Raw genomic sequence first — 16491 nt, 5'->3', positions numbered from 1 at the left:
ATTTTTTTTGAAACTTAATTTCAGGCAGTAGAATTTTCAACTTCATCCTATGATTTTTTTATATTGTTAATTTTCGATTTATACAATTGAAAATTATGTCAGAGAACAGTCACTAGATTAAGTACTCGAAATGTTTTTAAGAAAATGGAAATCAAAATGTTGAAAAAAACTTTCAGAACACAGAGAAGTCAATACAATCAATTCACATTAATTTATTCCAATGAGCTGTTCATCGTTTGAGCAATTCCATCAGTGTTTGTGCGAGAAAAAAGTCTTGTTGAAGGCCAGCACCATCCCCCGGCCTCATGGCCCTCGATTTCTATCCATGAGGATATGTTGAATGAGAGGACTATTGAGAGAACCCGAAATTAAAGTCGAGTACATTTACATAAGAAAAAACTATAAAGTTCTAAGAGGAATTGCAGACAGATTTAATTTGTGTATAGCGCAAAATGTAAGTCTGTTTGGACATCTGCTTTAATTTTTTTATGTTGTTTATTCTATTACCCGTTTTCTGCAGCTTTGATGGAAGACATATGGGAATATAAATAAAAATCAATTTTTTCGACAATTTTGTTTGTTTTATCTTATTTTGTAATATTTTTATTTCTGATATCATATGAATGGTCTTCCAAAATTATTTTATCTTTATTTTTGAATATTTGCAAAGATATTCCATAAAAAATAACTAATAATGTCAATTCTTTATCATTCGTTATATAACGCATCACTTCAACAGGTATTTTTTTCACGTGTAATGTAAAAAAATATTTTCTGAATAATTAAGTTTTTTCAAAAGAAATTTTCTTCTCTGAACCAAAATTTCATAACTCAACTGGGATTGAATTAATAAAATATAAAATATAGTGAAGTGAGAAATTCTCAAAAATTGTTTTTGAAACTCAATTTTAGGCAGTAGAATTTTCAACATCATCCTATGATTTTTTTATATGGTTGGATTTCGCTTTATGAAACTGAAACTTATGTCAGAGAATAGTCACTAGATTAAGTCTAGAAAATACAACTGGAAATGTGGAAAATACTTAAAGAAATGTAGAAAATACTTAAAGAAAGTGGTGGAAATTAAAATGTTGAAAGCTTTCAACAAAGAATAATATAAAGACTCACAAGTCAAACGAGTTTGTCAAAAAATTCTAATAATAATATTTTTCAAAGTCATATAAAAGATCAGAAACGCATTTTTGAGTTGATTCTTATTTACTTTGTCACTGAATTAAAAAAATATTTAAAAAAAGGATTTTAATGGACAGAACTAATATCACTATTTGTATGTATCTTAGATGATCTTGAACTCCGGGATCTGCTTCTTGTTCTTGTCTTTTTTCTCTTTCTCTCTGGAGTCCTTGAACGAGAACTCCTTTCTCTATGTCTGCCATTACTATACCTGGAAGATATTGAACGACTCGATGAACTATTTTTGTCATTAGATCTACTTCGCCTCCTTCGTGATCTGTGACTAGTGTGAGATTTAGGTTTTCTTTGGTGATCCTCATACTCGGTATCATTATCCCATTCAGAACGTTCAGAAAAAGGAAATCTTTCTGGAGATTCAGACCATCTCCAGTTTCTGGGGTCTGACTGGTCATCCCTGAAAGTATAATAATATATTGATGACTGATAAGAAACCCAAAAATACGGGATGTAAGGCTCGGTTTCCTAGTTTGACGCATATTTCAATGCATTTATTTTTTATGTCTTCAATTACCAATATTTTTACTGTGGAATTTTAAAACATTTCAAGAGAAGTTAAGTTGGCTTCTTTTTTAGCTTCAAAAAAAGAAATTAATACGAGAAATTCAAAGAAGAAATACAAAATGGTTAAATTGTTTGTGACTGAGGTTTCAATGTCACTCTTATTATTCAAGTTTGAAGGCTGCCGATTTTTGGAATTGAGTTTACGGGTTTATTTCCGATGACACATCTTGGCTCATCGGAGATAAACTAAAGAGGTATGAACCTCTGAAGAAGCTAGCCACTCGGGTCAGCGAAACGTCAAGATGAAATTCCAAAAATTGACGACTTTCAAACCCGAATAAAAATAGTGACACTCAAGAAGTATTAATTTCAAGAGGGATAAATACACTGCAATTTTTAATGAATACCGGCTAATATACAGTGTCTCACAAGCCCATGCACAATAAATACAATCGTGAATCAATGACAGATTTAGCTTTTTCTCTCAAGCTGTTAGGAACACAAACAATCTTATCTTTTAATTCTCGAATAAATAACTTGTACTTGCTACTGATCATTGTTTCATTTTTGTTCACGATATCGATTCGCCATAAGTGATCATAGGTTTGATAGTCATTTGATAGAATGACTAATGAATCTATATAATTCGCAAGAACCATTAGTGCACTATGTCAATGCAAATCTAATCAAAAATGACTGGTAAATACTAGCTAAAACAGTCATCATGGGATGACTTACATTTATGTGGGTTGCTAAATTACAGTCAGAATAGATAACAATTTATTTTTTTATTTTCATGGAATTATTTTCCAGCAGCTTGACTGCATTAACCTTTCTAGATTTCATATCATTTCTAGAAACATGTGGATTCGTTTTCCGATGGCATTTCAGGTTAGCGTCCCAAATTTCTGCTACCGCAGTTGTCGGTTGATTGGTCAAACCACCAACACTGACATAAAAAACTTGGCAAGTTGACTTGGGTGTCACACCAACAGGTGGTTCCACTTACATTTCGCTTGCGTTTACGCAGCTATTTTCATCAAGTACTTTCTTGGTTTTCTCTCATTTTGTCTTCAATCGAGGACCGCCTGCCCGGTACTGACGATGCCCAATAGGCTGAAACAGCTGTATACCGGTGGATCTTAGATTGAAATCAATATGGGAATGATCAAAGAGTACTTATCTATTTATTTTTTGATTTTCATGGAATTATTTTCCAGCAGCTTGACTGCATTAACCTTTCTAGATTTCATATCAATTCTAGAAACATGTGGATTCGTTTTCCGATGGCACTTCAGGTTAGCGTCCCAAATTTCTGCTACCGCAGTTGTCGGTTGATTGGTCAAACCACCAACACTGACATAAAAAACTTGGCAAGTTGACTTGGGTGTCACACCAATAGGTGGTTCCACTTACGTTTCGCTTGCGTTTACGCAGCTATTTTCATCAAGTACTTTCTTGGTTTTCTCTCATTTTGTCTTCAATAAAGGACCACCTGCCCGGTACTGACGATGCCCAATAGGCTGAAACAGCTGTATACCGGTGGAATGATCAAAGAGTACTTATCTATTTATTTATTTATATATATATATATATATATATATATATATATATACAGTGTGTCAATTTGAAAACTTCCCACCCTCAATATCTCCCTTCCAGTACATAATATGAAAAAATGGTCAGACAGGTCAACTTTATTTGCAAGGGGGACACTCTGAATGAATATTTTCAACCCTCGGGGTTCAACCCCCTAGGAGGGGTGGATGTTACCCTCAGAATTTCAAATGGAAAGGGGGGTCAAGTGGCACATCATTTTGAAGGGCATTCAATTCTCTTGCCGACGGTGCCCTCATTTATTATTTTCCGATCAGCAGTATCCGAAAATGTAGTTCTAAACTAATAGAAGTAATTAGAATTGGCCTATACTAAAATGCCTGGTTATCAAGTTAGTATGCAAAGAAATACAATTTATTGACTCTCTTATAAGTAAAACTTGTGATGACGGGTCAGCTTTTCAACTTTCCATCAGGGGTAAAATTAGACAAGCCTCAAAAAATTTACATTAATTAGTTATCTGATTTCGGTGACTTTCATTTGGGTTTATTATCGGATTTAAAACTCTTATCCCTTTTTTGTTACTTCTGCTATAAAAAGTATCGTTTTTTGAGCAAAAAAGGTGTTCATCGCATTCAAGCCATTTGGTAGTACTATCATTTCAGTTTCATTTGTTGAGCTGATCAGCGATACCTTAGAAAGTGTATAAATTGTAAGAATGGTTTACACTATCCAAGACCGAATTGAAATAATTTTTATTTATGGAGAGGTGGGCAAGTGCGCACGAAGGGCGGCATCTCTTTTTAATGAAAGAAATCCAAATCTTAATATAAGTCACCGGTATGTGCTTGATTTGGTGACAAAGTTTTCCGAAACTGGTTCGGTGAAGAATAAAAAAAGGAATAACCCCAGAGTACTGAATGAGGATGCTCAAATTGAGGTGTTGGGAACATTTGCTGCAGAGCCGACTAGCTCCTTACGATCAGTAGCAGAACAGACGGGAATGTCACACGAGACTGTAAGGAAAGCACTGAAAATGCACAAATTTCATCCATATAAAATGCAGATTCTCCACGAGCTCCATGAGGATGATTATGACAGAAGAATAGAATTCTGTGAAATCATGACTCTTCGAATCAATGCTTTACCTAATCTTCTGTTCAATATCTGTTTCAGTGATGAATGTTCATTTTTCCTGAATGGCAATGTTAATAGGCAAAATTGTCGCTATTGGAGTGACGAAAACCCTCACAATTTTCGAGAAGGACATACACAACACCCACAAAAAGTTAATGTTTGGGCTGGTATTCTTGGAAATGCCATTATCGGACCTTTATTTTTTGAAGAAAACTTGAATGGTGATCTGTACCTAGATATGCTTCAAGCACCTATCGATCCACTTATAACTCACGAGCTCGAAACTCAAATTGATGCACACGGTAATTTACTCTTGCAGGAAGATTTGTTACATTTCCAACAGGACGGTGCGCCACCTCATTATTTTCGCCCCGTCCGACAATGGTTGAACGAGCGATTCCGGGAGAGATGGATTGGCAGAAGGGGATCAATTGAGTGGCCACCGAGATCACCGGATTTGACTCCATTAGATTTTTTTCTTTGGGGATATCTCAAATCTGTCGTTTATAAAACACAGCCCACTGATATGGATGACCTCAAAGGACGAATTACAGCAGCATGCCGGTCAATTAGTGGTGAAGTTTTCCAAAATGTTCGAGAGGAGTTCGAAAACAGACTGTATTACTGTTTAGAGCAGAATGGACAACATTTTGAACATATTATCAGATAAAGCGTAACAAGATGGTTGAAATTTGTTTTTTGCAATTTAGTATTTTTTGTTTGCACTCGATGCGTATTTCGTTAACTAAGTAGTTCTACATTCCTCTCACATCCACGAATTCGAATATTACTCAAGGGTTGGAACGATGCTACCTAGTACGATGCTCACCTTTTCCAATAGTCCATTACAATCATTTGTTTTGAATACCAAACATCTAGTGCGGGCGAGTTTTAATCATTTATTCTTATTCACTTCTAATCACCGTTCGTTTGGAACGTTATTGTTCAAAAACTGCTCATCAAAAACTAATGAAAAAGGTATCATTGGCAAGAGAATTGAATGCCCTTCAAAATGATGTGCCACTTGACCCCCCTTTCCATTTGAAATTCTGAGGGTAACATCCACCCCTCCTAGGGGGTTGAACCCCGAGGGTTGAAAATATTCATTCAGAGTGTCCCCCTTGCAAATAAAGTTGACCTGTCTGACCATTTTTTCATATTATGTACTGGAAGGGAGATATTGAGGGTGGGAAGTTTTCAAATTGACACACTGTATATATATATATATATATATATATATATATATATATATGTTAACTCGAAGATTCTCACGGATAAAGTATGATGAGCTGTTTTCTCGGGTTTCGCTCCGTGTTCTGTGTATTTTCTCCCCATAAGGATTATTTTCACAACGTTTCGGCAAAGTCTCAACTAGTTGAAGTCTAGTTGAAAAAACCAGACATCACCAGAAGATGGCAAATGAGACTTTGCCGAAACGTTGTGAAAATAATCCTTATGGGGAGAAAATACACAGAACACGGAGCGAAACCCGAGAAAACAGCTCATCATATATATATATATATATATATATATATATATATATATATATATATATATATATATATCATTGTTATATATAGGTTCTGGTCTGTTGCAAAAGATCCGAAGTAACACATCACATTTTTTTCTTAGGTTGACAACTAGGTTTAACCGAACGTTAAGCAATTCCATGCCAGCACCAAACAATCTTCCTACAGTCACATTACATGCCTCATCTCCAAGATTACCTAACACGAAGTTGTTTTGAAGAATTGACTTTATCCACTTTATAAGTGGATAAGTGCTATCGTCCAACCCGTGTTAGGAATCACACGTTAAAAGGTAAGACCTCGTTAATCCTTTGCTCGCACAAGTTTCGACTTTTGAGGGTTGTCGTTCGTAGGGGTGTGACAGCTGGTTAATGGAAAAACAGATTTTTTTTTAAACTCGTACAAGATAGTGTCATACACGTACACTGTCTCTTACACAATAAACAAATACTCCTCTTTCCCATACTTTCCCAATCAAATGCACAATTTAATGATATTTAATTTTTGTTTCTCACCTATTTTTGGGTCTTTGGTTTCTGGTTTCCTCAATAGAACTGTATAGATTTCTTGGATTTCGAAATATGTGAAGAAAGTTGCAACTGTTACCTTTAGGACATCTTTTGAAGTTGTAGAGACCTGTAGGAATCAAACAGTTGTAATTACAACAAAAACAATCAACTCAGTAGTGAAATATTCTGCACAAGTTTCTTGAAGACTGCTAAGGAGTAAACAATAAAAATATAATCAACAACAATAAAGAAGAAATTGGAAATGGTATTATTTGTGTTGCTCATTTACTTTCTAGGTGTAAAATTACAAATCAATGTGTTTGGAAATCAAATTTAATTTAAAAAATGTCATGGCTCACAATTGCAATCATCGAAAAATCAATAAGGCAGGCTAGACTTGAGCATTGATTTTGATAGATTGAATCTAACCATTGGTTAATGCACCATAATTTTCCGAAACATCGATTTCTTTAAATAGAAGACTCAAGTGAATATCTAATAACATTACCAAGTGTAAGTCATTAGGTACTTCTCTCAGACAACCATAGTTTCTTTAGTTGAAATAAAAATGTTCAGTCTGATACAATTGTGAAACAAAAATTTTGTTAGCTGTAAAACTGATGATTTATGTCCATATTTTGACCTTTGATAAAATTCATTACCAGTATATTTTTAAAATTGATTTCACAACACAGTATTCTCAAGTATATTCATTTTCTCTAGTGTTCTACTCATTCTGGGTTTTTATTTGTATTGAACAATCAATTACCTATCTTTTTGGAGTGTTTCCCAGGGCTACAACATCCCTAAAATATGATCCAACACTATCATGCTTCAACAAAACATATTACTTGCAAAAAGGCCCTGCTGATAAGCTACAACTATATATTATATGTTGTCAAAATGTTAGCCTTTCTAAAATCAAGTACATCTGAAGACCCAGATCTTGTAAAAAATTAATGTCTTCCTAATATTCATGTATCACCTATTTTTTTTTAAATAATTCCTTTGTGTACCACACTGGATATTTGTTGTTTATGTAACTATTTTTAAATGGTATATGGTGGTCTTATATTGAATAAAGTGTGTTATAAAACTTATCTACACATTCGTTGGGGTCACCTAACGTAAAGGTGTGTTGAATTGTGCTATGTAAATAAAAATTGTTTTTGTTGTCTTTTTCTATCCTTCTTGTTGTATATAGTATAAACTATGTTCAGGTACTACTTGAAATTTTATTCAACAAACACGCAATATATATTATTTTATAGTGTATAGTATAGTTTATAGTGTATAGAAGTGATAGCTAATATGTGTAATTTTGTTCTTAAATTATATTTTAACCAAGCTGTGTCATAAAGATATGAATCTTAATTTTTGTCTTAATTTTTGTGATAATATCTATTTTTGAAATTGAAGAAGTGAATATTAACGTTGGATGACATATTGTCAAGACTGATATTGAAGTCTATTTCCAGGGAAGCATGAAAACTGTCAACATTCACGAGAGGTGATGTTGATTTTGTTACACTTGCTCACATTACATTTGTAAGAACCAAATCTAATGAATGATTTGAATTATTTAAAATACCATTTATAGTGTACAAGTCATATCAACAAATCATGTAATAAATAGTTTTGGCAGAGATCAAACCATGTCTGGAGACTGTATCAAGGAGAGATACATAAGTATTGGAAAATATACATTTTGAAATATACATTTTCTAATAATGTTTGCCCTGAATGACTCTTGTTTAAGAATATACTCTGCTCCAGTGATCTCAAGCATGTTGAAGTACATGGTTTTTCTTCACACAGCACATGATGCTGCCTCCTCGTTTTACTCCAGCTTCGTTATAATTTTTGTGGTTTCTAAATATTACATGTTGATTTTTGTAGAGTTCATGCTTATAGATTGAGTTATTCAGCCACGTTTCATGACAAAAGAAAATGTCAATAAAAAAATCCAAAATCTAACATGAGCTGTAAAAACGAATATTTGGACATTCAGCGAACTGTATTATTTCAATCAGGTAAATCATGGTCAAGTTTGTTTTTAATATGATGAATACTGTAAAGAAAACACATTTTTATAGATGAAGAGTGACTTTGAATATTTTGAAGGCAAGACAATGAATCTGTACTCACCACAAATTGCAGATTTCCAACTCGGTATCGTTGAAAACTGAACACTAAGCTGCTTCCCACCATACCAGCGACCATTCAAGCCTCTGTAACACTTGAGAGCACTCCTTGTAGAACTGAATTCTATAAAAACATTGCCTCTCAAATGTGTCTCGTGGTTACAACAGGTAATAAAAAGTTTGATTTTTCCATAGTTTTCCACCTCTGAAACAACATCATGAAAGAATTCTCGGTAATGTTCGAATGTTTCGTGACTTTCAAATTCCAAACTGGAGTCACTGAAATTATCATTTTCTGTTTTTTCTAGGCTGTAATGTGAAAAGAAATTTGGTATTTGTATTATTCGGCTTATTCCTGGTCGCACATGGTTTCTAGAACAGCAGTCATAAAAGCGACAAGTAGATGTTTTTTGAAAAAAAGGGCAAGTTGATTTGTTTGGATTAGTCTCCAAGATAGTTTTCAAATGATCAGGAGTATCACCTCCATTCTCGATGAAATTATCTACTTTTTCATTGAGTAATTTCTGTTCCTTTAATTTTTCCTCTAGCTCTTTTTCTTGCAAAGCTTTCAACTCCTTTTGCTTTTTTTGATCCTTTTCCCATTCTTGTTTGATTAGTTCATTTTGCCTGGCTCTTTCTACTCTTGCCAGAGATAATTTTTCTTGTAGTTCTTTGAATTGTAGCTGAGCTTGTGCTTCTGCTATCAACCATTGTACCTCACGTTCCTTGGCTTCTTTAGCTTCCTGTTCAATTTTCAATTCTTCAGCCCTAGCTCTTTCTGCCAAATAGATTTTATACTCTGTTGTACTTTCCCACTTTTTGAGTTCTAGAAAAATTAGATTTTGAGAATGTGGGGTCAGTATTCAATACAATTTGCCCTACCTTCAATTTCTTTTTGGTCTCTTAGTCGAGCATTCTGCTGTCTGATTCGCTTTCTTCTTGCTTTCTTTGCTAACTTCCTCCATTCAGAATGTCTAGATGAAGGATTAAGAAATATAACCTCAACATGCATTCAATAGAAAAGTACTTTCAAAAAATATTCTTAATGATTTTTCAAAAAGGATACCTACTTCCCCATAAGAAGAGCTGAAAAATATATTTTAAATTATTTGCACAATCATACAATGAGTTCAAAATGCAAACGGTCAGAAGTTTTATTAAGTATCCTCATCATTAAAAACATAAACTTTTTTAAAAACTCTTTAAAAATCATATAGTAGAACGGCAATGAACCTCTAAGCACTAAAATTATTGATACTTTTTAACATTTTCTATTTTGAATCAATTCAAGTGTCAAAAGTTTTTGACAGACACAACAACCACAAAACACAGAATAAGTAAACAATAACAACCATGCCATGATCTAACTTCACAATCAGTATTGCCACAATGAAATGAGCATCAGATAACCAAAGGGATGGTTCCAGTATATTGCTGCCAATATAGATTTTTTTCGACAAGAACACTTCGAATATTTTCCAATCTGTTTTAATAAGAAATTTTACAAAAGCATAGGAGACAGGCCACGAGAATTTTCCCAGATCACACCTACAACTATGAATTATGAACAGCTTCTAGACAGTAAACCTCTCGGATGCCTTTACAAAAGGCAAGATTGTTGTCAGCCCGTTACACATATTATATAATTACTATGAAAGGGAATGTTGATGAAACAAAGTCCAATCTGTCACCCATCTCAGATACATTCAACCAGTGCAACTTGAAACAATATATCTGTCCATTGCGAATTTTTCAATAGATAATTAAAAATATTTTTTATGAATATTTAATCCGTAATCGGTCCTATCTTACATTGGAAGTGAAATCAAACCAATTCTCTTAAAAAGTTGATTGAGTTCCTTTTAAGAAAATATGAAAAAATTAAAAGATAATTCTGATGCATTGTGTTTGGGATCTGAGTATCTTGAAGTTCAAAGTTTTTTCACAAACTACACCTAACGATTTGATCTTCACAAACTTTATTTTCAAAAATACCACGACATATTTCGCTATCCCAGTAACTTTTTCATAGTAAATAATATACTGTTGGTGCTAGTTTGTAGCAGATGTATTTTTTTGTGTTGTATATATATATATATATATATATATATATATATATATATATATATATATATATATATATATATATATATATATATATATATATATATATATATTATATTTGCATATTAAACTCAATAATGATAAGGAGAAATACTGTGCAAATTGTTAAGCGGACAAAAAGAGGTAATTACCTTAGTCAAGTATTGATTAGCATGCTTCTGCAATATGAAAGTACTTTTCATAATATTAGTACTGCCAACTTCGCAGAAAGTCATATCATATCTCAATAGGGATTCTATCAAATAGTACATAGTAGACTGTTTTTTTGCTGCTGACACACCAAGTTCATTCGCTTCTACTATTACTGCAAAATATTCAGAGTCAGATTTTTTTGTTCACATTGATGATATGATTACCAAATTTCAGTGCGTTATCAACGGATATTCCTAGAAATTTAGTAGTGGAATAGTTCCTATTAAAGTCATAGACTATGTTTGAATCACCAAAATAACAACTGAACGAGGTAATATTGGTCTTATTTATTTTGTAACACTTCCAAAATACCAATCATGAAATTATAAAACAACAAAAATTAACTGGCGCTCCGGGGCGACTTCATTGATTCCAGTGGCGCATTTACTTTTTCAGCTGCAGGAAAACCCGAAAAAACCTGCAGAAAACATCATCTGAAGATCTTGATCTGCCAATGTCCTCTCTCTCATAAAACAAAATGTAGGGTGTCTCCAGAGGCTCTAATAAATTCAATATATCGCCAGATCACTTAGTAACACGACTATCCAGTCCGTTTCGTCTTTGACGAAGGCGTAATAATGACCAGAATCAACTCCAGAACCACAGTGAACAATGACTGCATGAAGATTATAATAGTGGTCTGCTAGATTGAAGTGTTCTTCTATTTCGTTCCTTAGTAAGAGTTTGGTGCTTACGTCAGAGGTTGAGAATTGAAGATCATCAGTGTTATTATTATTGTAAATGGGATGGATTCTTATTATTTAATCGTTTCAAAAATAGGTTTTGACTTTTCTCGAAATGACTTTTATTAATATTTTTTAACAACTGAACTCTACTCTATACAATAGTTACCAAAAACATAAAACAAAATTATTCATATAGGGAGATAAAATATTAACATGGATATATCAGAATAAACAATTCCAACAATTATTAGATTGACTGGTGCCTCAGCTATACTTGTTTTCTTATACAGTCAGTTAGTTTGGCGCATGTTTGGTTATACAGTCGATCATCACCCGTTAAAAGTTCTATTTTCAGATGATTTAACAATAAGCTTTGCACGGACTGGTTATTAGTCATATTAGGAAATGCTTGTTGTCCTAAGGAGTATCTGGACTTCAAAGTCAAACAGTTGAGGTCGCACTATAACTTTACTAGTTTTTTTTAAATGAAATGATTTTTTCCACGTCATAAAATTTGTAGTAGCATCTGCAAAGGCAGATGATATCACAGATGGAAAGGGAAAAGCAGAAATTGGCGAATATGGAGACAGATAACTAAATCATCTGGGAAGCAAAGTAAATGGTAACCATGATTTTTTTAAAGAACAAAACACAAGAACAACAGGAAAATACTTAAGACGCTCTCAGAACGGCGCATGTGCGAAAGTAGCGTTTCACATTGGATTTGAATCGCTGGAGATTAAATCACTTGTAAAAAGGTTCTCAGGAAGTTTATTCCACATAAACGCAGTTCTTCAAATGGAAGAGTTCTTAAACAGTAAAGTTCGAGGTATACTGAGTTGAAACTGAGGTGGGTCAATAGCGATTAATTCTAGATAAGCAGGTAAATGAAAAAATAAGGGATAACTAATGATTTTTTTAAGGACAAAACAAAGTACTTCAGGAAAGTTTCTTAAGGCGCGAAAGTAGCGATTCACATTGGATTTGAATTGCTGGAGATTAAATCCATTTGGAAAAACGTTCTCAGGAAGTTCATTCCACATAAACAGTGAAGTTTGAGGTGTACTGGGTTGAACCCCTAAAAGAACTGTAAGCTTTTTTAATTTCCATAGTCATTTGTCACTAAAATACATTGATTTTGAATATAAGTTGTATCGAAATACTTTGGAAAATATGACTTTCGAAAAAGTTATGATAATAAGTAATATCAGTACTGTTTTGTACAAAAAAAGAAAACACTCTGTAATTCTTCTTCATAAATCATTATTGACCTGTTCTGTTCATCAGGATGCAAATATTACCAAAAATGTATTACTTTGTTCAAACAAAACATTGATGTGATCCTCCATTTTTCATTAGAATATTTGAAGTTTATTTTTTCGTCAATGAAATCCAGTTTGTAAAACTGTAATTTCAGTGATCCTTGCACATCCTGTTTTCTGACATACCCTTTAAATCAAACCATAGTTTGCCCCCGTAATTTATTTATGATCTGATTATCCTAATGTAAGATTTTTATTTTTCAATGGAAATAATTACCCACTCATGGGAAGAGGGTAAGAATAGCCACCACTAGTCCCACTTTGACCCGTCTCTCGGAAAACAGATTCAAATAATATACGGGTATTCTGGCCACTGGCGAAAAATTGGTTGTGATAATATAATTGGTGGAAAAATATATTGAATAACAAGATAAAAACGTTTATCCTAACAACTAACTGAGATTCAAATATTCATTCTAGCAAATAGGGTAATACACAAATATCAAATACACACAAATATCATAATACATGCGTTAATCCTAATACCTAACTAACTAACGCCATTCAATGTACCTACAGAATAAAAGGATCCGTTAGCATATGCAGCTAATGAGGACATTATTTTTGTCCGACGACAAATTGGTTGTGAACTGAGTTATGATTATTGCTATTCCATAGTTATTGAATTTTGAGAAACAAGTCAACTAAACATTATTTCGGGAGCACAGATTACCCCAATTTTTGTCGAAACTCATTTTTTCGGTGGTACCTTTTCCAACTCAGGTATCCTGGTAGCCAGATTATTAATAATAATAATAGTTTATTAGTTCTTTAGATTATGTGTAGCCTAATATAGAACAAGTCAGTATAGTACAGTATCAGTTATAAAAAAATATTTCTAAGATAAATTAATATTAAAAACATTTTCCACAAAGTGTAGTCAATAGGTATAATCAATATAGTTGATTTAATTATCATTTTTGATATATTTATCATTCATGGTATATTGTGGTAAATCATTGAGTACGTAAAAATTTTAATGATAATCACTTCTGGAAAAAATCCTAGATATCTGAGTTGGGATAAAAATTAAAAAATTATTTATAAAATGAAAACACACAGAATTTCCCAAATAATTCACATATTCAACTTTTTTCATTTTTAGATTTCATTACTGAAATCCTGACATTCCAAAGCACGCGATGAAATATTTTTATATAACTTGTATGGACCTCACGAGTTAGACGATCAAGGTTTTTGTTAATTAAACAAAGCAACAGCTGTATAAGCATATGTCGGTCATACGATGCAGATAAGTTACTTGGTGACTCAGCTAGCTCCTAAAAATTGAAACAATAAAGACAAGTAGGTATATCAATATCACGTATTGAATTTCAGGTTATAAGAGAAACCTTGAGAAGTGTTTGTAATATAAACAATATGTTATATTGAAAAATAACTCCTAGTTTTTAAACTCTCGCTTACGAAAACTACGTTGATTTCCTTCCACGTCTTCCTGGTATAACATTATTTATTTCAGATTTAGTTTGAACTTGTTTAAAAGAAAATGGGTTATTTATTTTCTGTAGAGAATTAGAATTATACACGTTTCTTTAATTTATCATGTTTCTCTGAAATGGTTCACCTCTTACTAAAGCTACACAAATTTTAGTGGCGTTTAGTATCTTTGTCCAAAAATATCGGCAATATAGAAAATCACTAGATCAAGAAAATTTATGGTACTAAAAACACTCCAAGTGTACAGTGCCGGATTTAGACTTCATAAGGCCCTAAGCTATTTGAAATATGGGGCCCCGCGCCTACGTTCGAACTGGGCCAGAAGAGCTCTTCACGAGCCTAGTCCTCCTCAAAGCGGTGATAGGTTAGGATTTGGGGTTTGCTCGCTAGTGGGGGAATTCTGCCCCATCTAACTTTAAATAGTTTGATAGTTCTGTATACCTATTCCTCGAACTATCCCATTTTTTTACGACTTCATCGAATACGTACAGATTGCTCATTCTATGTTAAAACATTCTTAGCTTTTGGTCGAGATTCATGAGATATTTGGGATAATAAAAAATACTGACTAATCGGGTAGACGCGTATTGAGAAACATTTATATATCCTTTACAATTCAAACCGATAATTGCTTTATGTATCTGGAACTGCATAGGCTACTTCTCAAAAGCTTGGAACACTGTTGGAAACTGCACACACATCAGCAACTTTTGATGCTTTATAAAGCTCAGATCAGACCTTTGAAGTATTGTTCACATGTATGGAGCTCCGCCCCTAAGCATACCCTGAAGCTGCTGGATTCCATCCAGAAAAGAGTCATCTGCCTGAATGGAGACACGAAATTCACTTGCAACCTTGATAGTCTGGGACATCGAAGAAAGGTTGAAGATTTGTCTCTCTTTTATAGATACTTACACGGGAGGTGACTTGGCACATTCGATTCCACCAAGAACGGTACATATCAGATATACGCGACAGACTGTGACTGCTCATCGTCTTGAGATTCAACTCGGTACACCTCGAACTTCACTGTTCAAGAATTCTTTCATTTGAAGAACTGCGTTTATGTGGAATAAACTCCCTGAGAACGTTTTCCTAAATGCATTTAATCTCCAGCGAGCCAATTCCAATGTGAATTACGCTACTTTCGCAGAGAAACCACTCTTAGAAGGCCTTGAGAATTTTTCTTTAGTGCTTGTGATTTGTCTTCAAAAAAGTGTGTTAACATTAAGCGAGTAAAAAAAACCTAAATAAATTTTTAGCAGTTTCAATCCAATGAAAACTAGATCGGATACTTTTTCTGTTTCTTATTATTATATTCCTAATGAGTGCTCATTGTGATGTTTTACATTTTACATGGAGTATTGAATGTTTTTGTTGTTCATCAAACGATGTGAAAATATAGAAATAGAGCAAGAGACAGAATATTCAAACACATGCAGTGAAAATAATAATAATAATAATAAATCGACTTTATTCATCAAAAATAAATTAGATGAACAGGCGGATTATCAGCATAAGCTGTTTTTCAAATCAACCTTACAAAAATATACAATAAAAACTATAATAATAACAAGTATAGAATAGAAGATAAATCAACCAATACAACAATAAACACAATAATAAAAGCTTGATTGAAATGAATAATAATAAGGTTTTGCAAAAATCAACATACAGAGCACCAATTACCAGGATTTAAGCAGAAGTTTCAAGCGTTTTTTAAATGTCATTATCGTGTAAAGTCTGAAGTCACTGGGCAACTTATTTTACAGCTTAGCGGAAATATAGGAGAAACTTCGAGTAAAAAGTGCCGAGTTGTGTTTGGGAATGACCAAGACAGATCCATTTCGAGTAAAATAGTTGTTAGTCTGGGAAAAACTAACAAGTCTATTATTTAAATAATCAGGTTTATTTGTTAATAGTAATCTATGTGTATTTGTGAGGATGTGTAGAGTGCGTAGTTTTTCAAGTCTTAACCATCCGGAGTCATCAAACCTACTACTGATGTGATCAAATTTATGTATACCGAAGGAAAATCTCAAAGGCGAAGAGAGTCGTATTGAGTAAGTGCAGGTCCATATATGCAATCGCAATAAGATAATTTAGAGAAAATTAAA

General features: G+C 33.2%; 1 protein-coding gene across 2 annotated transcripts; it reads right to left on the bottom strand.

Moving 5' to 3' along the window:
• Positions 1–1245: 1245 nt before the first annotated feature.
• On the bottom strand, positions 1246–9926 carry LOC111502147 (uncharacterized). Of its 2 annotated transcripts, XM_023156145.2 has the most exons (5): positions 9663–9926; positions 9475–9566; positions 8597–9418; positions 6455–6575; positions 1246–1609 (listed from the first exon to the last, which is right to left on the bottom strand). In XM_023156145.2, exons 1-5 carry the CDS (start codon positions 9668–9670, stop codon positions 1261–1263), a joined length of 1392 nt encoding a protein of 463 aa, XP_023011913.1. In that variant the 5' UTR covers positions 9671–9926; the 3' UTR covers positions 1246–1260. The 2 variants fall into 2 exon arrangements, with proteins under 2 accessions (XP_023011913.1, XP_023011912.1); XM_023156144.2 differs by lacking the exon at positions 9663–9926 and having other exon boundaries at positions 9475–9652.
• Between the last annotated feature and the right edge of the window lie 6565 nt (positions 9927–16491).

Source organism: Leptinotarsa decemlineata, unplaced genomic scaffold (genome assembly GCF_025532065.1).
Source record: "Leptinotarsa decemlineata unplaced genomic scaffold, Ldec_3_MD MMD2_P_RNA_scaffold_5, whole genome shotgun sequence".
Lineage (NCBI taxonomy): Eukaryota > Metazoa > Arthropoda > Insecta > Coleoptera > Chrysomelidae > Leptinotarsa > Leptinotarsa decemlineata.
The sequence above is the reverse complement of the archived record's forward strand: the minus strand, read 5'-3'. Positions and strand labels throughout refer to the sequence as shown.

Bases quoted from the DNA above. Each gene is read 5' to 3' on its own strand.
- LOC111502147 (XM_023156144.2), bottom strand. From the start codon at position 9,604: ATGCATGTTGAGGTTATATTTCTTAATCCTTCATCTAGACATTCTGAA. The intron at 9,419-9,474 runs GTAGGGCAAATT...TAATTTTTCTAG, and splicing joins AGACCAAAAAGAAATTGAAG to AACTCAAAAAGTGGGAAAGT. The intron at 6,576-8,596 runs GTGAGTACAGAT...TGATTCCTACAG, and splicing joins TTGGAAATCTGCAATTTGTG to GTCTCTACAACTTCAAAAGA.